This window comes from Zeugodacus cucurbitae, chromosome 3 (assembly GCF_028554725.1).
Source record: "Zeugodacus cucurbitae isolate PBARC_wt_2022May chromosome 3, idZeuCucr1.2, whole genome shotgun sequence".
Taxonomy (NCBI): Eukaryota; Metazoa; Arthropoda; class Insecta; order Diptera; family Tephritidae; genus Zeugodacus; species Zeugodacus cucurbitae.
The window spans coordinates 24,923,895-24,946,142 of NC_071668.1; the positions used below are offsets into that span (position 1 = coordinate 24,923,895).

The window sequence follows — 22,248 nt, forward strand, 5'->3', positions numbered from 1 at the left end:
TACTTGTATATATTTTAAGGGTTTCTTAATCAAAATTTTAATTGATAAATTAATTTGTCTGTCTAAAAATGCTATAACGTCATAATATATATCAAGTGTTCTGAGTTACTTGTGAATAAAGCTTTAACTCTGCTTCAGATTCGTCCAGGGAGTCACCTGCCTTATCCAACCCGTCTAATCTTTCGGTACCGAATATGTTCCTGTGTCTTGGAACTCAGGCAATGCCTAAGTGGAGTTTATGTTTCTGTGAGCTCAGACTTTTCTTGCAGTTGTTGTCAACGTTGGAAATAATATTTGGCGACGACAAGGCGAGCAATGCCGACTGGCCATCTGAGTATATAGTTCCTTTCTTTAAACTCCAGTATGTTTTTCAATAGAGCTCCTCTATGCCCAGTACTTCCGCTTGGGAGATACTAGCTAAGTTTGGTATTTGAATAGAGTCAAGATGTCAAGATCATCATACATGTAACCCAGTGCCTACTTCGCAGACTATTTTGGACGATATATGTAGACTATGTCTGCATAGACTGATCTCCTTCTTCTCCATTCACGTCTAAAGGGTATCTTCATCTGGAAGTAACTATCGAAATCCAACTTTGGAAGGATATAGTCTGATTAGTTACATCTGTCTTGAGTTGTTTGAGGATATTACTATGTTCATATAATGTCAAATAATATATCAAAAAGACGGGCGCTCTTTCTATTATAAGCCTAAGTTAATTAATCAAAACTTGAGTAGTCCGGAAAAGAAAAAAATACTAATCTAAGAGAAGTTCTAGTTTTTAAAGAGATGGTACTTTATGTGAATAAATTAGTAATTTATCTATAAAGATCAAGACCACAGATTTACTATATATTTATATAATAAGTTCTAGTTATAACAGCATATGTTAGAAATATATGAATTCATATGCAGATGAATAAGACTACTTAATTTTCCTTCAAAATTACAATTCCTCCCCTTCATTACCTTAACGCAATTACGTAAGCAGCTTGTGAGAAATATTTACATGCAATTAATACTTCATGTAGTATACACGTAAATTTCGCTGGGCGGCTCTGCCGCTACAAAAACAAAAATAAAGAAACAACAATACTTTAAACTTATTTACTTTGACCGAACGGTGTGTTAGCGTCATTCGCAGCTATTTCTAATGCTGTGGCGCCAACTCTTCTTCGTGTCGTGTCAACAATTAATTTCAATTTGTTGTGAAATTTTATTTGCTGCTCGCCATTCCATTGTAAAATGTCATTCACTCACAGTGAGTAAATAAAGGGTGATTTTTTAAGAGCTTGATAACTTTTTAAAAAAAAAAAACGCATATTTACTTTTTGAAGATAATTTCATTTAAATGTTGACCGCGGCTGCGTCTTAGGTGGTCCATTCGGAAAGTCCAATTTTGGGCAACTTTTTCGAGCATTTCGGCCGGAATAGCCCGAATTTCTTCGGAAATGTTGTCTTCCAAAGCTGGAATAGTTGCTGGCTTATTTCTGTAGACTTTAGACTTGACGTAGCCCCACAAAAAATAGTCTAAAGGCGTTAAATCGCATGATCTTGGTGGCCAACCTACGGGTCCATTTCTTGAGATGAATTGTTCTCCGAAGTTTTCCCTCAAAATGGCCATAGAATCGCGAGCTGTGTGGCATGTAGCGCCATCTTGTTGAAACCACATGTCAACCAAGTTCAGTTCTTCCATTTTTGGCAACAAAAAGTTTGTTAGCATCGAACGATAGCGATCGCCATTCACCGTAACGTTGCGTCCAACAGCATCTTTGAAAAAATACGGTCCAATGATTCCACCAGCGTACAAACCACACCAAACAGTGCATTTTTCGGGATGCATGGGCAGTTCTTGAACGGCTTCTGGTTGCTCTTCACCCCAAATGCGGCAATTTTGCTTATTTACGTAGCCATTCAACCAGAAATGAGCCTCATCGCTGAACAAAATTTGTCGATAAAAAAGCGGTCGAACCGAACACTGATTTTGGTAATAAAATTCAATGATTTGCAAGCGTTGCTCGTTAGTAAGTCTATTCATGATGAAATGTCAAAGCATACTGAGCATCTTTCTCTTTGACACCATGTCTGAAATCCCACGTGATCTGTCAAATACTAATGCATGAAAATCCTAACCTCAAAAAAATCACCCGTTACAGTAACCAAGTAATGCTAACAAGAGTACTACGCAGCGGTGCGGAAGTGCCACTGACAGTCTCGTTAGCAGCAATCAGTAGTTAGTCGACGACGAAGGCACACTAAACACACTAAACAGCTACAGTGGCGGTAGCGGCTGCGGGGCACCAAACTTAATGGATGCTTATTAATAGGGTAATTTGTATGCGGCGCTGGTGTGCGCCAGTGACAGCTTACGACGACTTGCGTTCATCTTATGCCCGTTTGTCTGCTGAATACAACGATTTTCCGATTTCCTGTCTGCTCATTACGCCTAAATGGCATGGTGCTTATCCGCCTACCAGCACCTATATAGTATTTTTGCAACACATGTGTGTGTGTATGTGTATTATAGCCGATCCGTTAATGCGATGTTGTTATTGTTGTCGAGCAGACTCACTTATTTTCAGAAAGCATCGCTGAAATTTTTTATAACATTCTTTGTCTTTTGTTGATTCTGTCGCGGTTGAGCCACACGCCAAACACACGCACGCAAACTGAATCGCATACATGGCGTATACGTAACCTTTAGTATTTATCCTCGTAATCAGCTAAATTGTTGGCATACTTTAGTAGCACAAAATGTGTTCGTACCTTTTTTTTGTTTTTTTTTGTTTTGCTGTCCTTTAATTGTGTGAGTGCTTGACACAAAGATAAAGAAGGAAATAAAAACACGCATGTGTCTTTGCCTGCTCAGCCGGCAAAATCCATTGTATATCACGAATATACTATATACAAATTTATTTGTGCGCTCACAGCCACATGTGTCTATTACAGGCACCTTACGCAGCTTTGCTGATACTGTTGCAAATTCACCGTCTCCCACCCGCATGCTTGCTCTCTTGTTTACTTAAGAAACTCTTTTGGTATGCTTTGAGCGAAAATCATTGTAACAAAATTATTTTGACATTAATTATTTACCAGCACTCCAATGAAGCGCAAACGAACGCATATTTATTAGCAAGCATGCCTGGGTCTCCTCTTACAAGCATGTGTGAGTGTGTGCGTGTTTATATGTAAATACATTTTGGTGTGTCCTCTTTCATGCCCGGGTATTTGTCTTGTTTATTTGCGAGTTGTTTGAGTTACGCGTGGAAAGCGGCACTTCAGTGTCTTTGTTTGCCATTAACATGTGCGTTCGTGCCTGCGACGCGGCAAAATTTTGTAGCAGATTCGCTTGTTGGCTCATTCACAAGCTTTTGTTTTTGTTTTTGGTTTTTCGTGTTTTCTCGTGTGTTTATTTGCTTGTTCAGCAATATTTTGTGTATACTGCAGATTTAAGTCGTTAATGCAATTAGTTAATTTGTTATCATGCGTTCGTTGAACGTTCACATGTTGATATTCACGTATTTTGCTCTCGAATAGTACGTGTTTGTTTGGCTGAGGCACGTGCGAATCGTGGAAAATTATGCGATTCCTTAAATGGTGTTGCATATGCATTAATTATAACTTTTTTAAGACTGCAGGTGACGTGTGGGATTTGCGAGGCTTTAATTTTCTTTTTTCATTTATCTTAATATTGTTGTATATTTGTGATATTTGATTATTTTTTATTATCTTTGTTATATCAAGTTGTAGTTCTTTACCCAAATAAACATAGAGTTGTTAAACATGACATGAACGATCCTTTTGAAGATCGACAGAAGTGAAATGTAGTAACGCAAACGAACCAAGGTGTGATGAAGGAAAATAAAATATTTGAACTTTCACTACACTTGAAGAGAGTTGTGGATAAATGATATATCTATCTTAGTCTGTAGCTCGTTATTCAGATCCATATAGAATTTTGTACAATGTGCAGTACTTAGCCAACTAATTCATTAAGCTTCTCTATACTGAGATTTTTAGTAAACATACCACCATTCAAATCGATAATGAGAAATCTTCATTCCTTAATCCCTCTACTAACACATTTTTCATTTCATTTAGAGGCAGTTTCGTGTTATAAAATATGTTAGTAAACTTAGAATAATAAGTTTTATTTATGCCGGCTTTATCCCAATCACAGAAATTTTCTTTAAGGTTAGTTTTACAAAAAAATACTATAGTGTAAAAAATGCGTTTTGGTGTGCCAGAAGATATGTACACATAATTTGAAATGAATAAAATCAAAGGTTTTGTGGTAGTATTAAGACTAAAGTGCAACAGCCTTACAAAAATTTACGAAATTTCAATTATTTTCAAAATAATTTTTTCCAACCTGGTTTCCACTTGAACACATATCTGAACATACTCGTTTTTATAAGTTATCAGAATTGTACCTAGCTCTTCAGCTGGGAAAATTCTTTTATTCATCTTCACAACGAAATCGAAATGAAAAATCTGCAAAATCTGATAGATGAGATTTTTCAATTTTCGACCGATTGGTACACAATCATAGTACTCATAACAAATGTCTGTATGTTAGTACCATCTGTCAACTACACATCCCCATTGATAAAACCAAATAATTACAAAAACACGTGTGACCATTTTATTTTCAAATTGCATTGGTATATGTATGTATACATACGTATTTTGCGAAAGCAATTTTATTGTTTTATTTATTTTAAAAAAAGGTAGCATCACAGCTTTCACAATAATATTTTCAAAACCTCTCTTTGGAAAAATATAGCAAATTTACTTGAGTATAGAGGTTCAACGTCTTGTTCTAAACTAAATGTGAATTTTGCATTGCAAATAACAACAATTAATGCTAAAAGAAAATTTTTTAAAACGATTTTTCCGATAAGTGAAAGGATGCGTACCGAAAAATTGTGGTCGTTGTTTAAGTAGGATTTCCTATATAACTTATTTAGTATTACATAAACGTATTGGTTTGCTCCAATTAGAGTGAGACATCATTGGGTTGGTTTAGTCCGTTCTGCTTCTTCCTTTGAGATACAAATGTTGAAACTAACTAGTGCTAAAGCAATGCAATTTTTTGGTGTTTGATGACACTTAAATTTATCAAAGTATTAAATTCGTTTAACCCTTTATGTAACATATATGTTACAAACCCCTTTTAAGGATCTAATTCGATGAAAAATTAAGTTTCATAATTTGTACTTTTTGTGACATCATTGGTACGAATCATTTTATACAATTGCAAGTTTATTTTTTTAACACGTGCCTAAAAAGTTATTTCAATTTCAAGATTGGTGAACTTCGTAAAAAATCACTATTCAGGTTAAAAAATATTTAAGGTAATGAACCTATTGTTGTGCTCACAAATCTCTTTTCTTTAGAAATTGATTAAACTAATCTGGAGCATATATAGCAACTATATTAGAAAAATAGGAGATTTAATAAAATAACATAAAAATATTAATTAAATTATAAAATACGTGTTTCATTTCTTGCGAAAATCTATTAGATATTCGTGATTTTATTTTTTATTTAGTTGAGTTATAAAGGGTGAGTACGTCGAAATCTAGACGGAATAAATAGAAGTTGAGCCTGCTACAATATCCATAGTGAAGTTGTTTCAAATTTACTCTAGCTCATCGTCTGCAATCGGATTTGACTACAAGGAGGCCATTTACTAAGAGGGAATCTAGGAAAAATGGTGCTACTGTGGATGACACTTAAGGAATGTCTGAGTCTATCACCGTTCGAAGTCTAGTCGTTGTTTGAATGTCGAAAGAATTTATAAGAATGATTTCATTATGATGATACTTGAAGCCATTTTTACTCCGAAAAAAGCAAAAAACTACAGGGACGAAAACATTCCAGAAGAAACTGCTTGGGGAAACATTCGTTATGCTCATATTCGGATCTTCTTCCACTGCGTCCAGCTATACCAGGCGATTATATTGGTCCTGCGTAGTTCATAATTGGCCGATGTTAGATTTCCAACATCTTTTCTTTGTATTTTTGCCACATACGATTATTGGTCTCAATAGCGATTGTGTGTGGAGTTAAGTAGTGCAGATTATGAATTGTAACGCCCTGTTGTAAATTAATTGTATTAAAATGGACGTTTATATACGATCGTGTATCGGTATTCCGAGTTATTAAGATCATAATTATATATTATAGTTAAAACCTACAAACTATAAAACTTATTAAGACCTTAATCGTATTATTATTAATTTCACAGATTTTTAATTACAATATGCTTCGAATTGTGAAATTTCTCCTGTAGCTCCGCACTTGGTATTGCCCCACACTGATTTCTGCCGCATATTGTATTGTATTTCATATTAATTAGTTATACACACATTAATCGAATTATAATTATTAATAATTATTAATCATACTCTTTTTGAAGCGAGTAATAACAATTTACTTACCGATTAAGAACAATATCACAGAGATAATAAACCATAGCTGATATTGCTGATGCGGTTGTTGTGTGTAACAACTGAGGTGTTGTTGCTGTTGTTGTTGTTGTTGTTGCTGATGATGTTCTTGATATTGGCTATATTGTTGATGTGTGTGTTTTGGCCTTTGTAATTGTTGTTGCGCACAACGATACGGTCGACTGTGATAATGTGGATGATGTTGTTGTTGTTGACGATGATGTGTATGCCTTTGCTGCTGATGATGCTGTTCACAACTCATGTTTCTGCTCGCTTTTGCTGCCACCTTACAAACCCACACACCTTTTCCACTAACACATGCGTGTATAATTAATACATAACACTATTTTTCACGCACTTATGTATGTACACATTCAGGGCAATCGTGCGCACATATGTATATATGAATGTATTTGTTTGGCTGTTTGTATGCACTGTTGGCATGTGTAGTGGCACAATAACAAATTTGTGAATAAATTAGTCCTGCCGCATTTGCTTGTTGAGGAGCAACAATTAATTTCACTCGATGATGTCCTTTAGTAAGTATGCACTTAACTATATAATAAACATAATTGTATGCAGGTTTGCCAGCTTATGTGTACTTAAGTGCTCTTATTAAGTTGTTGTGCACATTTGTTATTAATAATCACTTTGTAATAAAAAAAGTATTTAATTATGGCATATAATAAGTCGTAGCATTTGAGGAGCACAGCGGCGAGAAGGGCAGGCAGCGTTAAGAGTAAAAGGGCAGGCGGCAAATTGTTTAAGCATGAACCCGGGCATAAATACGCGAGCGCTGAAGAGCGTGAGGATAAAGCGACATATAATAAAAACATATAATTAATTAATCACTGATTATTTGTGAGCGTGTGTGTGAATTTGTTTGTGTTTGTATAAGTTCAAGTCTTTAGAAAGGAATCTTTTATGACTAATGCGCTTAAGATAAATATTATATATATTTTCATTGCCATATATCAACCTAACCGCTTGAGCAAATGCTTAATCGCGTAACGGCTTGTCAAAGTGAATCTCTTAGCGCGCTTAAACTGCAGTTATAAAGACATAATGAATGTTTATATGTATAAGTAGAGCAATGCTTGCAGGTTCTATTCATAAATCTGTTGCCTTTTACACAAAGCTGAGATTAATTATGCCACACGCCTTACAAAGCGTTCTGCTGCTAGCCAGCTGCTAACTTGCGCCATAAAATCAATATGTACGAGTGTCAACAACAACAAGAACAACAAAATTAGCATTAGCTATGTAAATTATGGTGCATAAATTCATGAATTCATGCAACGCAATTTAGCGGCATCAGCAATGTTCGCCATATAAATTTGCAACGCGGCAGCTTGCATTGCATTGCTTGCATAGCATAACATAGCGTCACTGCAGGCATTCGCACACTCTGTGTGCTCCAGCGCTTTCATTTCATAACCTTTTTCATCTTTGCGGTCACACTCTTTGCAGCTTGTTCCATCTTCGGTTGCCTAGCCTTCGAATGCAACAACCGTATTTTATACAAATTTGCTCTCGCATACCGCTGCTCCTAGCATACAATGACGCTCGTCGTCGCATTCTCTTTTTTGTCCTGCATTTCGGTTCAACCCTCGCAATTAATCGTCATTAGAACGGCGGATGGCGTTGAATTGTTGGCAACTCCTACCAGCAATTGCATACCCCTCCTTACCTCTCTACGCACCATGTTATCCTTTCAACACTCACACCCCCACACTCACCCATACTCTGGCAAATGCAGCCCTCTAACACGGTTGTTGGTGGTCAACCGCTCAGTTAAATGGTGATTGCCACGAATTGCTGGCGAACACACATAAATTTTTATTCCATTGCCGCATGGCCAACGAACCGTGCTGCCTTTGAAGCTAGTGACCTGACCAATTTAGGCAGTCAAGTGGTCATTTACTCTTGTGCCAGTCGGCACGCGCTGTTCGACTCGTCAAAAATCATAAATTTCACTTAATTGAACATAAATTGTTAATATACATTTAGTATCGATGCCTGGCTGTCTGCCTATGTATGTGTGTGCTTGTACATATGTATGGTATATATTGATGTGGTAAATGCTGAAACTATCGCCGTTATTGCTACTCAATACGAGTAGATAGTGAACTCTTGTGTTTATGAGTGGTTGACTGTATTGCAGCTATTTTAGACGACTACTCAAATGGGCAATATGTCGTGCCTTTATGTCGTTTGCAAAATGGTTGATGTATAATTGAAACTTGGCGGCATAAATGTATGATATTCATTATTACTGCATGGCAGATCCGCTCTTGGAACAGACATATATCGAATTTTTTATCATGTATGAAGATATGATATATAAGAGCACGAAAGCACCAACCCTGACATGCCTTGGTTCACGTAGTACAAAATCTGATCTAGCGATTGGTATATTAAATAAACGTATGTATATTTTAAAGACTGTGCAAATTTTATTAACATTAAGTGATTACGACAGACACTGTAAATTCTGTATTGGGAATACTTATAATTTTTCGAAACTCATGATTCTCCTTAAGCTTTCAGGATGCTTCCAAAAGTTACTCATGTTCATTATTATTTCATTACCAGCATGGGTTTTCTTATGTTTTTCTTTCTACTTTTCCTCACTAACATTAATCATGCTTTTAGATTTTTTCGAATGTACGTATTTATAAGATTATACTTGTAATGCCGAAATATGATATCACTTTGTCGATTTTTATAAGGTGTCAACAATCCTTCTATATTTTATGTAATAACCGCCTCACAAGGAGCGATCGCGATTATATGTATTATATATATCGTTTATGAAACAAGAAGGTCTCCTTTAGTTGGGTATTAAGTATCGATAAAATAACCTGAATCTGTCACAAATCTTAATTAGGGTTTTGCTTATATTTTACCTAATTCGCGAGGGTGTCCAATAACGTGAGATCCAATTCAAATATAAAACAAAGTATGCTGATCCCAAGACGAAATTGAAAGTAAGTTCCGAAAGTTGTAAAAATCGGTTTTGGGTGATCGTCGCGCTCCCGGTGATCGTGGAGTGATGGTGTATGGATCAAAAAAGTAGTGCTCGGTAGCACTGCCATATATAAATGGTGCATCCTTGAATGTCCTTTCAGATGGCTGCATCAGTCGTGCTGACATTTAGTAAATTGACCTATACATCTCGAATTCTCTATTCGACCAGGTAGATGACGCTAAAATCTAAATTTCAAGAGTCTTGCCTTATAGCACGATTTTACTGATTTGCTGAAGCAATTATAGAGCTTATTTCGATTATTAAATGAAACTTAACTTCAACGTTCCTGGCCTTAGAAGTCCATACTGCCCTTCAAAAACTAAACCAAATTGAATTTTAAGACGAATATACAGTTGAACTTTCATAACTCGAACTTCTATATCTCGAAGGTCTCCATAACTCGAACTATTGAATTTATTTTTCAGGTTTTCAAGTAAGTGGAAATATGCATATCAACAAAAACTTTGAAATTTAACAACTGATAATTATAATTTTAAATATCCTGAGAAATCGAGCGCATAAGTTTAATTCCGTTTAAAGTGAAACTTACAAAAATCGAATAGTTTACTAAAGTGTTTCAACGAAAGTTATTTCAAACCGTGTTTTAGTGTTTTCATTATAATAAATTTATAATCATTGTGACTCTGCGAAAAGCAATAAACCTTTTCTTACTCACCCAACGAGAGTCCCCAAGAACTAATTGCTTTCGTACTCTACCACAACTACTCTCACAAACCGTTAGCTCCCGCAAATTTTAGGCAAGCAGCCAACTAGCTGCTCTACGGCCACGTCGTGCACGAACATATGCTCAACAATCGACTCAATCAACTGTAATCGTTCGTAACCATAATTTTTATTTGCTTGTCAGAAGATTACAGCTTTCACTTTTATGTCCGTTCAGGTGATTACTTTTACGATATTGTTCGCAGTCATGTCTACATGTCACAGCGCTTAGAACGAAGTTCCTAGTATTACCACATGCTTACGCGCTGGTGTTGATGTATCAGTTTGAGGTCACACGTTATAAACATAAACAATGATCGATAAAATTAAATATCGCCTGCCAATGGTGAGCAATTAAATTGACATTAATACAGATAAGCGAAATTGATAGCTGCCGAATTTAATGATGCCAACAAGGAGAGCGAAGCGGGGAAGTGATATCCTTTCACAACTAGTATGAACATTCTGGTGTTTAATCGGGGTCACGTGAGCAAGTATGTATATGTGCAAGTCACTGGGCTGGTTTATTCTCGGTCGTGTCAAATGTGAAATGTGGGAATTTATTGTTTTTGCATTAAAAAAAAAATGTTGTACAGTGAGTGGGTATGCCTGTCATTGATCGAATTTAAATACCTATATTTATACACGTCTACATGCTACCGCTTTTTGCTTATTGAAAATCCTTCAACTTTCTCCGTCCAATGGCTACACATACCTATGGCATGTTTGGGTGAATATCTAGCATACTATATAGGCGTGTGTGCTTCACTCTTTCGTCATACGTACACACTTCAGCCCTTTTCATGTTGCTTTTCAAAAAGGTCACACTCTCTCGTCTGCGCGATGACGTGTCCGTTCGTGCGTAAAATACACGAATGCATTTCAAGTACCCATTAAGTGTCCTTGAGTGGAACTTCTCAACAGTCAGTGATATCCTGTTTGCCTCTGTGTTGGATAAATCAACCAAATCAGCAAAAATAGCAAATACTACTCACGTATGTATGATACACTTCTGTAAGACTTTGAAGTGCAATTAAATGAAAAACGAGTATTTAAAATCGCTTTACTGCTATTTATGTAGTGGCAGCTCATTATATGGCTTCTCCACTTGTCGGATACTTGAGTATGCTACTTAGTTTTTTACCCAATGTCTGAATTCAGTTAACTGCAATAAGGGAGTAATATTATTATTGCTTTTGTTCTATACACCAGCAAAGCCTGCTAACCTTATACCGTCTAATAAGGGAACGACTGAGACCAATTATTTTGACAATTATTGGCATTAGGATTCGAGTATTTTCTATATTTTTGAGACTAGCTTTAATGTGAATTTTTAAGATATTCTAAAATTCGGAAAGGAAATCAGATCTTAAAAATCGGACCATGCACTTTTCTGTTATAAATGATGTTATTATCAATATTTTATTTTATTTATATAGAGAAAGAGATTTCTTACAGAATATTTAAATTATATTTAATTTAATTCAATAAAAAGTTATTTTGAATAAAATATATTTGTTAACTTTGGACTGGAGTACGATGCAATACAATATGGGATAATCATAATTATTCATATTTCTAATAACAAGGTTGCTCACTTATATGGAGGCTACTCCGATTAGAATATAAAACATATATTAGAATATAGAATATCATAAAACAAAGGCCATGACTTTGGGTTTATATCCGTGTATATCGTAATTATTATCTTTTGGAGCTTTTATTGTGAACTAGAATCATCATCATCGACAGTTAATACCCCGATAGGCTAAAAAAATTGTATCTAAATAAATTAATTGATACATTTTGTTATTCAAACATCTTCGTAATTAATTTCTCTATTCATTGCTCAATTAAGATCTTGATTTAGTACTTTCTCTACAAGTTAACAGAGACAAAAATTAGTACCAATTGGGTAATATATCCACTTGTAGACATCAGAAAAAATATAGTACGGCTATAAGACATATTATTCTCTCTTAATTTTCTATATCTTCTTCATTCTATATATAACAACTTCATGTCACATTGTTTGTCCAGGATTGGCGCCTAAACGACTGAACCGATTTTAATGAAATTTTGTACACGTCTAACTGCAGACGGTCCAACTTAAAAGATAGGATAGCTTATATATCAAATTTATTCGCAATGTCCATCCGTCACCAATTGATCAAGCGATAACCTGATCTGGATATCCTAATATAACTAGACGCACTTAAAAGAATTACTTAATTACACTTAGAATAAAACGTGGCAAAATATTTGCAACAATTAGTTTTTCGAATAGTGGAGGGGTTTCTACAGCCTGGTGATTTCCGACAAACTTTAAATAAAAAATATTTGATATTGATTATATTTTTAAATAATTAGTGCCTCCCTCAATTTTATCAAACATTTAACTAGAATATAATTTAAGCTTATCCACAGCAAAGCGTGACCCGGTCACTAGTTATACATATATTTTAATTGTATAAATAGCTGATTAATATGTCTTTGGCATATTAAATAATTATATTATAAAATAGAGAGCGTCATAAATAATGTTGATACCTGTTCTCAATTATTTGAAATATTCTTGGCTGGCTACGCAATAAAAAATCTTTAATATCTGAAACATATTTCCTTGCCTAGATCGTAAGAGTAACATGAACTAGACCCTTTTAAGTTATGTAATGCATAGCGAGCTCGTAATAGGTAAAGTTTTTTTTTCGAAATTATGTTAGGGGGAGCAAATAATTTAAAATCGAAAAATATAGGAAATACTCACAGTTTTGTATTATAACTTTTTGGAATGAGTTTAACAGCAGAATCATTAGTTCTTTACGCCAGCTAAAATACTATATGAAGGTTTGAGCGCTTAACGTTTCACAATAGGGCGTTATAAACTGTATATTCCTGAGTGAAATATTATCTGAATTCAACTGTTTTAAAGCAACATAAAATATTTTTCTGATCTACTTCTATTCACCTATATAATTTATTTTAATGATTCTGGTATTTAACTTAAAATTGACAATATTAAAATTGTTCGGCAATAAAATTATTTCTATGTTTTATGAACTTCCTAACTAAATTAGTATAAAGTATTATTAATTTCTGATCTTTTATTGTAAAAATTGATATATAGTACAAAGTAAAAACTCCTTCTAAGCGAATTTATACATTACTTCTTAAGTTGATTTGTTTAAAAAAATTCTTAATGCTTAGGATTATGCTCGATAATTAGAACAAAAGAGCTAACAAAATCCATATTATATATACATACTTCTGACAGTCTGAAATCTAGTTAATTTCGACTTTTCCTGGATTTCCTGTTTGATTTTGATTCAACAAATTTAAGTTATTTAAACTTTTTCTGTAATAATGGGGTCTTAAAAAACCTTTCCGGACCATTTTTCTATTTTATTTTATATTTCTTTCCAACAAAACTCTCATTTCTTATTAAAAAAAACTTATATGCATTGTTTGCTGATACAAAATGCACACTAATAGTTTATAACAGAAAACTGAAGAAACCTCTCCAAAATAATTTCTAAAAATGTCACAAAGAGACTACATAGAATATACATGTAGTCTCTTTGTGACATTTTTAGAAATTATTTTATTTATTATTTGTATAAGTGCTTAGCATCATCACTTTACCTGCAAATTAAATTAAGCAAATGGCAACTATGCACACATAAATGCATTTGGTTACCAGCTGCTGCCCCTAAAAGTATGCATCACCCAAAATAAGTGAATTTTCATAGAAGTGTAGCACGTACCACGAGAGGAGGTTGTACGCTTTTGCTGCAATTTAATGAGGTTAAATAAGGTGTGCGTTGCGTCCCAATTCTGCCAAAATAATGTGGCGTACATGTGCCGTTTACACGCACACATACTCATACCTATATACACCTGTAATATGGATTTTCGAACAACTGTTGTAGAAAGCAGCTGTATTGTTGTATTTAGCATTCGTTTGTTGACACTGTTTGTGTTATTGTTGTTGTTGTTGTTTCGTGTTGATAATTTTTTAAAGTTGTCGAATGACAACCTAAGCTGTCACTACTATTAATTAAAGTCGTTCAACCACCAACCAAAACAATGCGGACAACAACCGCAAACTACACGCAAATACACAACAACAAAGACACAGACACACTCGCACAAAAACACTACACCACAATGACAAAGCTAGACAAATGCTGCCAACTTCCAGCGCCTGATCGCTCGTTCAACGACACGTGGCGTTACCGTTAGAATATATGTATATCTAAATATATACAAACGTCCAACAATTGCAAACACACAGATACACTCTCTCTTCGATTGCGTTTTGATTAGAAATTTTTCTCATTTAAATTTTTGCGTTGTTTGTTTTTGTAGTTTTTTCTTTGGTATTTTTGCACCTACTTCACTTCACAGTTTTCGTCATTTGCTCAGCTCACATTCTAGTATGATATTTTGCTGTTGGCACACACAAATTGCCAACTTTATCACTTTTATGCAAATTTTGCACTTTTTAGTTGCCATTAGCGCAATTTGTTGATGTGCCTCGCTCTGCTGCCATTGCTCTCATTACACGCTGCCTTCCTTTCGTGCTGTTTTCTTTCTATTCACACCAATACAATTATTTTGCATCAGTATATATATATATGTGTGTGTGCGCGCGTATTTACCGTTTTCAACTTTCGACTTTTACGTGAATATTGCACTTGTAACTTAAGTTAGACGACACATTTACTATTCACTAAAACGGCCTGTCTGCCTTTATTTTCGCGACGCGCGTGACAAAGCAACATGCGAACCGTTAGAAGTATAGATTGTGACTAAAAAAACTTGTGGAACGCTTACAGCGCCACCAAATGTCGTTTGCCTGCACTAATACACGGTTTGTTATGTGCTTTCAAAGCAGTCGCGCATCCTTGCTATGCTCATTTTTGTTGTTCTCCTTCGTCATATCGTGCTTACGTGCGGGAGTAATGAGCACGCAAAGCTCAGCGGGTCTGTAAGCAGCGCGAGCTTAACAGAGCGGGAGCGAAAAGAGTGCAATGCAATGAGCGCAAGTAGCAGAGAAATGTGTCCTGGAAAGTAAAGTTTTATGGAGAGAGAGATAGGGAATGAGTATTGTAGGAACTGGGAGATTTTATGAGAACTGAGAGCAGCAACTGCTAAAAAGCTATAATTCTCAGTTCTCATTATTTTATGGTTTGAGTCCTTGTTATAGCATAGAATTTTTGCTTGAAATTGCGAATAAGCATTCTAATGGAATGAACAGTTTGTCATAAATTTTATTCTATTTCAAAATATAGTATTAATAGTAAATCGATTTTAGAATACAAATTTCCTATAAATATATATATATATATATGTACGTATGCGGAAGAATTTCGTATGACCAAATTAAAAAGGACAATCAAGTTCTATTCTAATATACTAATATTCTACCTATTTTGCAGCAACATAGTTATATATTTTGGGGTAAAAAATTGCAAGAATAATATCCCTAATTTCCTACTTATTTTGTAGTTTTGGTCCTCGCGTTAAAGGCAGCAGACAAAAAAAGATCCTGAGGTGTTATTATTATTATGTCATAACTTTTAAAAATTTTATTTTTAAATATGTATGACAGATTCAGGCTAAGTTTGGGTGCAACCGAACATTTTATACTATTTATTGATGTAATTTTATAAATATAACACACCATTTGGTCCATATATTCGACATAAAGGCCACTAGAATAACATATATAGTATATGAGGGCTGAGGCAATTCTTGAACCGATTTCACTCATTTTCACCACCAAGGTACACTATATCCAAGACTATACGCTCACTTAATGCTGCTAAAATATCTCACATATTAACCGACATATGCGGAATAAAGCCCGCACATAATTAGGTAGCTAGGGTGAGATTTCCTTTGAATTACATTAAAATATCTGAGAGATCTACCGATTTTTTCGATATTACCCTTAGGCACTGAGTTCTTTATGTTCGATATCCGGGGCCTTGAAAAGTTATAGTCCGATTTCGACAATTTTTCCACAGATGATATATAGTATTTGTGTAAAGTTTTATTTCGCTATTTTCATCAGTTCCTTATGTATACGTTATAAAGTAAAGGAATCAGATGGAATTCAGTTATATATTATTTTTGAGTTATATGGGAAGTATGCAAATTTTTTCAAGGATTTTCAATTCAAACAGTGTATAATGTTAAAAATTTATCGGTAATTGCGAAGCAAGCTTTCCTTAACTTACCTACCTTTTATTCACTTCAAACCAAGATGCTTCTACCCACCTAAGTAGTCCCAGACTTATCATATCGACTGTTCGGAGAAATTTTAATGAATATATTCATATATACTGATTTTTATACGAATGTTGTACGCAACTGCTTTAAAATCCGAGTAGAACTTCTTTAATATCACCACTTCATTACAAACATTTCAAGATTTCCTACTAAAATATATATATTGTAAAGAAAATAAACATTCAAAGGATTTAGAAAGTATTTCTGCAATGTATTTGTCTGATAAAGGTTTATATAATCATATTGCTTCGTAATTGTTAGGTACTTTATATATCGTATTACTGAGATTAAGTCTTTCATTCCAACAAATAATGCGGATAAATTTGTAAAAATAATGTAAAATTTACCGCGAGAAGATAAATTATGTTTATATGAAACCATAAGTTCGGAAATTGAATTCGATTAACACTTAAACGTGATCATCGCTATCCTCGAAATGTGAACTTGCATATAATAAAAAAAACTACCAACAACTTTTATGAGATTTTTTTTTAAACAAAACAGTGAATATAAAAATAAATATTTGTATTAGTATTATATAAGCCCAGTCGACAAACCGCTAAACGTTAGAGAGTAGCGAATCGAACACATTATACTAGATGTTCGCTATCATCGATTCGGCTATAACCGGCTAAACGGTTTCTACGCTAATTACATACATACATATTGTTGCTTTTACTTGTTGCAATAAGTATTTTATGAATTCAATTCATATACATTCTGTGCGGTAAATATTAAGACACGAGATCAACCGATTTGAGAATTGGTACATTTCCTAAACATATTTTGGTTTTAATTTCAATTCGATTTAAATATACAGTATTCTAATAGATTTTCTGTAATTTTTAGTAAAGCAATTCAAAGATAATCCAATCGATCTAGTCTTTCTTGAATTATAAACAGTATAAGCCTCTATATTGTTAATGCAGCTAACACAGCCTCTTAGAAGAGCTTACGTTGAAGTATTTTGCACCTTTTCAAGTGCAATTTTTCCATTTGAACCATAAGTATCTGTATTGAGACTCTGTGTTTTCATTGTGTAGTGCCCCGCTGCTTGTTTTACGCTCAAACCGGTCGCGTAGCCAACAACCCATTTCACTTGATACATTAATTAGTACAGATTGCAAATTGAATTGGCCTTGACTACATTGTCAATAAAGAGCACTCTCTTTGTATGCCCCCAGAGTATAATGGAATGACACCAATAGATACATTGCGACAACTAACACATGCACACACACTAGTACCACATAACAGTAATTTCTTTAATTTGAGCCAGCGCAGTGCATTATGCAAAGTGACCACTCAGTGACGAGGCATAAAACAACAAATACCAACGCAGTTTTTGCAACGTAATGACCACAATGCAGCATGGACCCAGACATACATATTAACTTACTTGCATGTGAGTGCTTCAGTGTATGTGTGACTGTGAGCTATGTGCTTAGTGCCAAAGTGGCAGTGCATTTGTGTAAATTGCCGACCGCCGCTGTGTGTGTCGACATGTGTATTTGCTTGTCGAACAGGCGCGCACTAAAAAGGAGCTGTCACGCTGTCAAAGAGGGACTCCTGCGTGTATTATTGCACGACATTTGTATGTACAAGCCAGTGTGGCCAGCATGCATGCATGTGCTGGTGTTATGTTAGTAAGTAGGCAACTGCGTTGTCAATAATGCAATGTAAACAGATGATAATGACATTTACACCACACACACATACACACACTCATGTGCGCGCGCCGTCCGTGTATCAACGTCAGCACTGGCGCATTGGAGATGAACGCAAACAGATGTTGAAACGCCTAAAAGCGCACAACAACACCACCACCACCAGCACAAGCAGTGGGCAAATGCAATGACCAGCGAACAATGTGTTACACATCGGTGCAAATCCCAGCGGTAATGCTAATGACATAATGAGTATGCCAGGCTGTGGCAAATGCAATACGGATCAGCTGGGTACTCTCCGCCATCGGTCGAATCGGGTTTGACTGACGGACGTATGAGCGAATGGCGGCGAGATTGATGTGCATGGATTTGGTGAACCCGTTACGCGCACTCATCTATATGTATAGGCATGGTTGTTGTTATTTTTTGTTGTTGCTATTCAAATGCTATGAATGCGTAGTGGCCGCTAATGCGCTGCGTCGCGCGTACGGTATATTGTGCAAAACACAACAACAATGCATTGCATGCAACACTGAAATACCGTTACAAATCCGCATTTCAAAGCATACCCGGCGGCCAAATGCCGTACATATTGTCCTTGCGCGCCGCCATTTCATTTGTCATTGCGGTATGATTTGTAATTAAGTATGAATTTTCCATTTTCTATGCCAGCTACGTAGCACTAGTTGGCAATACTTAGTTTTACAAGCTTCGCACTCGCAGACGCGCATTTACACCTCGGCGACCCGCATCGCAGCAGGCAACCCATATACTATCTATATATACATATATAGATAGATAGTTAGCACACACACACGGGGCCATAAGTAAATAAACGCGGATGTGGCGCTTTGTGCGCATTAGCGTTTTTTGTTGTTGTTGTTTATTGTTTGCAATGCATTGCGTCGGCGGAATTTTCCAAATGTTGCTTTCACCGTACTTTTGCATAAGCTTTTGCATATTCGCGCTTTTGTGCAACTATTGTGTGCGTTTCGCTTGCTGTGCGTAGAACCGCAGCCGGAATGCGGGCGCACACTCGTTTCGGCGTTTCAACACTTGCAACAAAGTAATTGCTGCGTTAGCGTTAAATTTGAATTTGCCCAAAAAGTCTTTATGCACCCGCACACGCCGTTGGCTTTGTTCTTATTTGGTGTTTGCACACTCAAATATATTTGTGTATATGAAATTTCGGTGTGCAATTAATTGCAAGCTCTGCTAGTGTTTTTGTGCAGTTAAGTTAATGCGCTATTGCTTCATTGTCGTCGCCGTATAAATCAACGGGAATTTATATTCTACGATTATTAAGAGGTTTAATTACTTACTCTCAATTCGGTGAGATGGAAAATTCTGTTTCAATATTTGTTCAATTTAAAACCTTGGAGACTATTTTTGGCGCTTTATTTAATTTACCAGAGTCTAAATGAGACAGAACTATGTCGCCAAGGTCTAAATCATGCTCATCTCTAATAACATTTCCGGATTTTGTGAAGTTAACTGTCCTATAGTAATACACATAGCTAAACCTTCGAAAGTTAGATCGGACTACAAATTGCTCGAAAGTCCCGTGTCGATTGCTATTTGAAAGCAATTCTACTGTAAGGTCCAACTTAGTGCTGGTCTTGTGGTCCTGAAACAATTATTCAACTAAACCCCTCTTTCATTGGACCTATACATAATTCGTATACAGGGATACATTTCACCAGTAATTAATGAATATAATAATTTTGAAAATTCTTTCACAAGGTTCCTTAATTCAGATCCGTGTAATTTTTATATAGCTAAATTTTTTAAAAATAAACCTTAATAAATTTTAACTGAGATTAAGATGTTTGAGTAGGAAGTGCAACGCGAAAGTGTAACTATAAAAAAAGTAAGACTGAATGCTCTAGAACGAACAATACAATATATATATTCGCATATGCGATTATTCAAAATAGTATGTGGTCCACGCAATCTACAAAAAGAATAATCCATTTCGTTAACCGTCATGAGGAATCGGCCAACTAGCATAAGTATCACAATAATGGTCCTATAAACTGTATTGATTATAATCTCACATTAAGCTATTATAGGACGATTTTAGAATCATCCCATGTATAAAAAACTAGATAACCATTCTCCAAAGAGCCGATAAACCTTAAACAGATTACTGAAATTAGACGATAATGATCAAATCAAAGACATGAATAGTAGTCGATTGGGGCTTCGAGGAGGATAAAGGCAATTTTTGTACAAAACAACGCTAAAAATATTATAGTGTGTATGTTTAGTACTACCGACCTTTACAGTAGTATCAGAGTGTTTGTTTTATTTGTTACCATTTTGTTGTTTCTAATTCCGAATTTTCGTCTTATCTGGGGATGATCTGTGTCTTGGCAACAATCACTTATTTATATATTTTCATGCAAATCTATACATACGAACTCATTAAAAATATCATTCCTCAATCTAAGTTTGCGGTTGATTTAATGGTAGCTAAATGAATACATGTTGGAAGTCAAAATGTTATTTTCATATGATTTTCTCTTTTTCGAGGTTTGTAAGAATTTGAATTTAAAAAGCATTCCCTTTGTTATAAGAATGTAATTGAATGGTAACTCAAATATGATCGAGAATATCCCATTATAGATAAAATCTTAGAATTTCATTTTATATTATTCATGTACTTTATATAGTGGCAACACTTAAACTTCTCCATAGACGAATGTAATTTTCTGTTCTCATTACTTTGAATCTTAAGTTAGTCAATACGAATGAATAAATCTGATTGCCTTGAGTAAACGTAGAAAATTTGTAAATTTTAATTTATATTATAATACTTTTCATTCCACTTATTTTGCGTCTAGAAGTTAGTTTGATGGGTGTTGGAGATGCAGTTCCCTCAAGCAATTCATATTTGCATTGTTTTTATTTTCGGATGCTAGCAAAAGCTAGCTTTTTCTTTCATTTCTATTCTAATTTAATTTTATGCGTTCTTTCTTTCCTAAGAGATGTTTGATGTATAAAAATATTCAAAATGAAAATAGTAAGAATATCAAAAATATTTAGCAAATTAGATTTTTGGAAGTTTGTTTGCCCCTTTCTCTAAAAGTGCAAACATTAACTAGAGTAAGAATTGTGTTATAAAAAACAAAATTAGCGCAAATTGAAAATTGTATACACTAAATATATCGTTTTAAGTGGGTTTATTCACAAATCTAGAATTTGCATAAAGGTATAGGAACAATTTTAAAATTTTAGGAAGTAAACAATAACTTGTTTCGAGAAAATGAGAAATCACTCTATATGTGTTGTAAGAGTGCTCTAACTATCTAAGTAAGAACGCCGCTTTTTCCTTAGTTGGACGATGTTAGACTATTCGACGCAAATTAAAACCTACACAGTTTGGTTCTAGAAACTAATATAATAGTGGCAGGGTCTATGGTGAGGTTAAAGACTGACAATACAACAATGTGCTTGATACAAATTGTCGAAAAGCGAAAATATTATATATATAATAAAAACTAAAAGGATTTAAAAATGATATATATTATATTCCGTATATATTATAACCTCTATTCCAAACAATGTATGTGACTGGAAAAGGTAGGGTCCTAGTTCTAGCATTTTTGTGATTAGAGATCACAGTATTGCTACCTTCCTCCCTTCCTTCTGTAGGGTTCCCTATGTAAGCTTATATTTTTAATTATATTTAACGTTTTCTGAATTTATTACTAATACAATAGTTTAAAATTGGTATAGAGATTAAATAAATAGTAGTAGTAGCATATTTTAATAAAGTATCACAAACATGTAAACATGAGTTAACCCAGATCAACTGGAATAAAGGGTAAAAGATATTTGTAGAAATTAACTATGATCCCGGTTATATGCAATTCTCTGCAGGCGAAAGGAGCGAATAAATAAAAGAAAAATGCAAAACTTTGCATCGTTAAACCCAATTGAGCACTACACAACTACACACGCATATATTCCACATATGGCAGCAAAATATGTGGAATTAGAAACTTTACAACAATTTCCGAAGTCGCCGTGGGGGAGTGTTGTACAACACACTTTACTAATACACTTAGC

At 34.8% G+C, this 22,248-nt stretch overlaps 1 protein-coding gene across 1 annotated transcript in view; it reads right to left on the minus strand.

The window, feature by feature from the left end:
* LOC105216915 (uncharacterized) overlaps window positions 1-15,011 on the minus strand; it is a 61,223-nt gene extending 46,212 nt beyond the window's left edge. Inside the window, exons 1-2 of the mRNA XM_011191667.3 lie at window positions 14,872-15,011; window positions 6,448-7,105 (exon numbers count right to left, since the gene is read on the minus strand). Coding sequence (XP_011189969.2) covers window positions 6,448-6,718 — 271 coding nt within the window. The 5' untranslated portion in view covers window positions 6,719-7,105; window positions 14,872-15,011. The remainder of the gene's footprint in view (window positions 1-6,447; window positions 7,106-14,871) is intronic.
* Window positions 15,012-22,248: the final 7,237 nt, after the last annotated feature.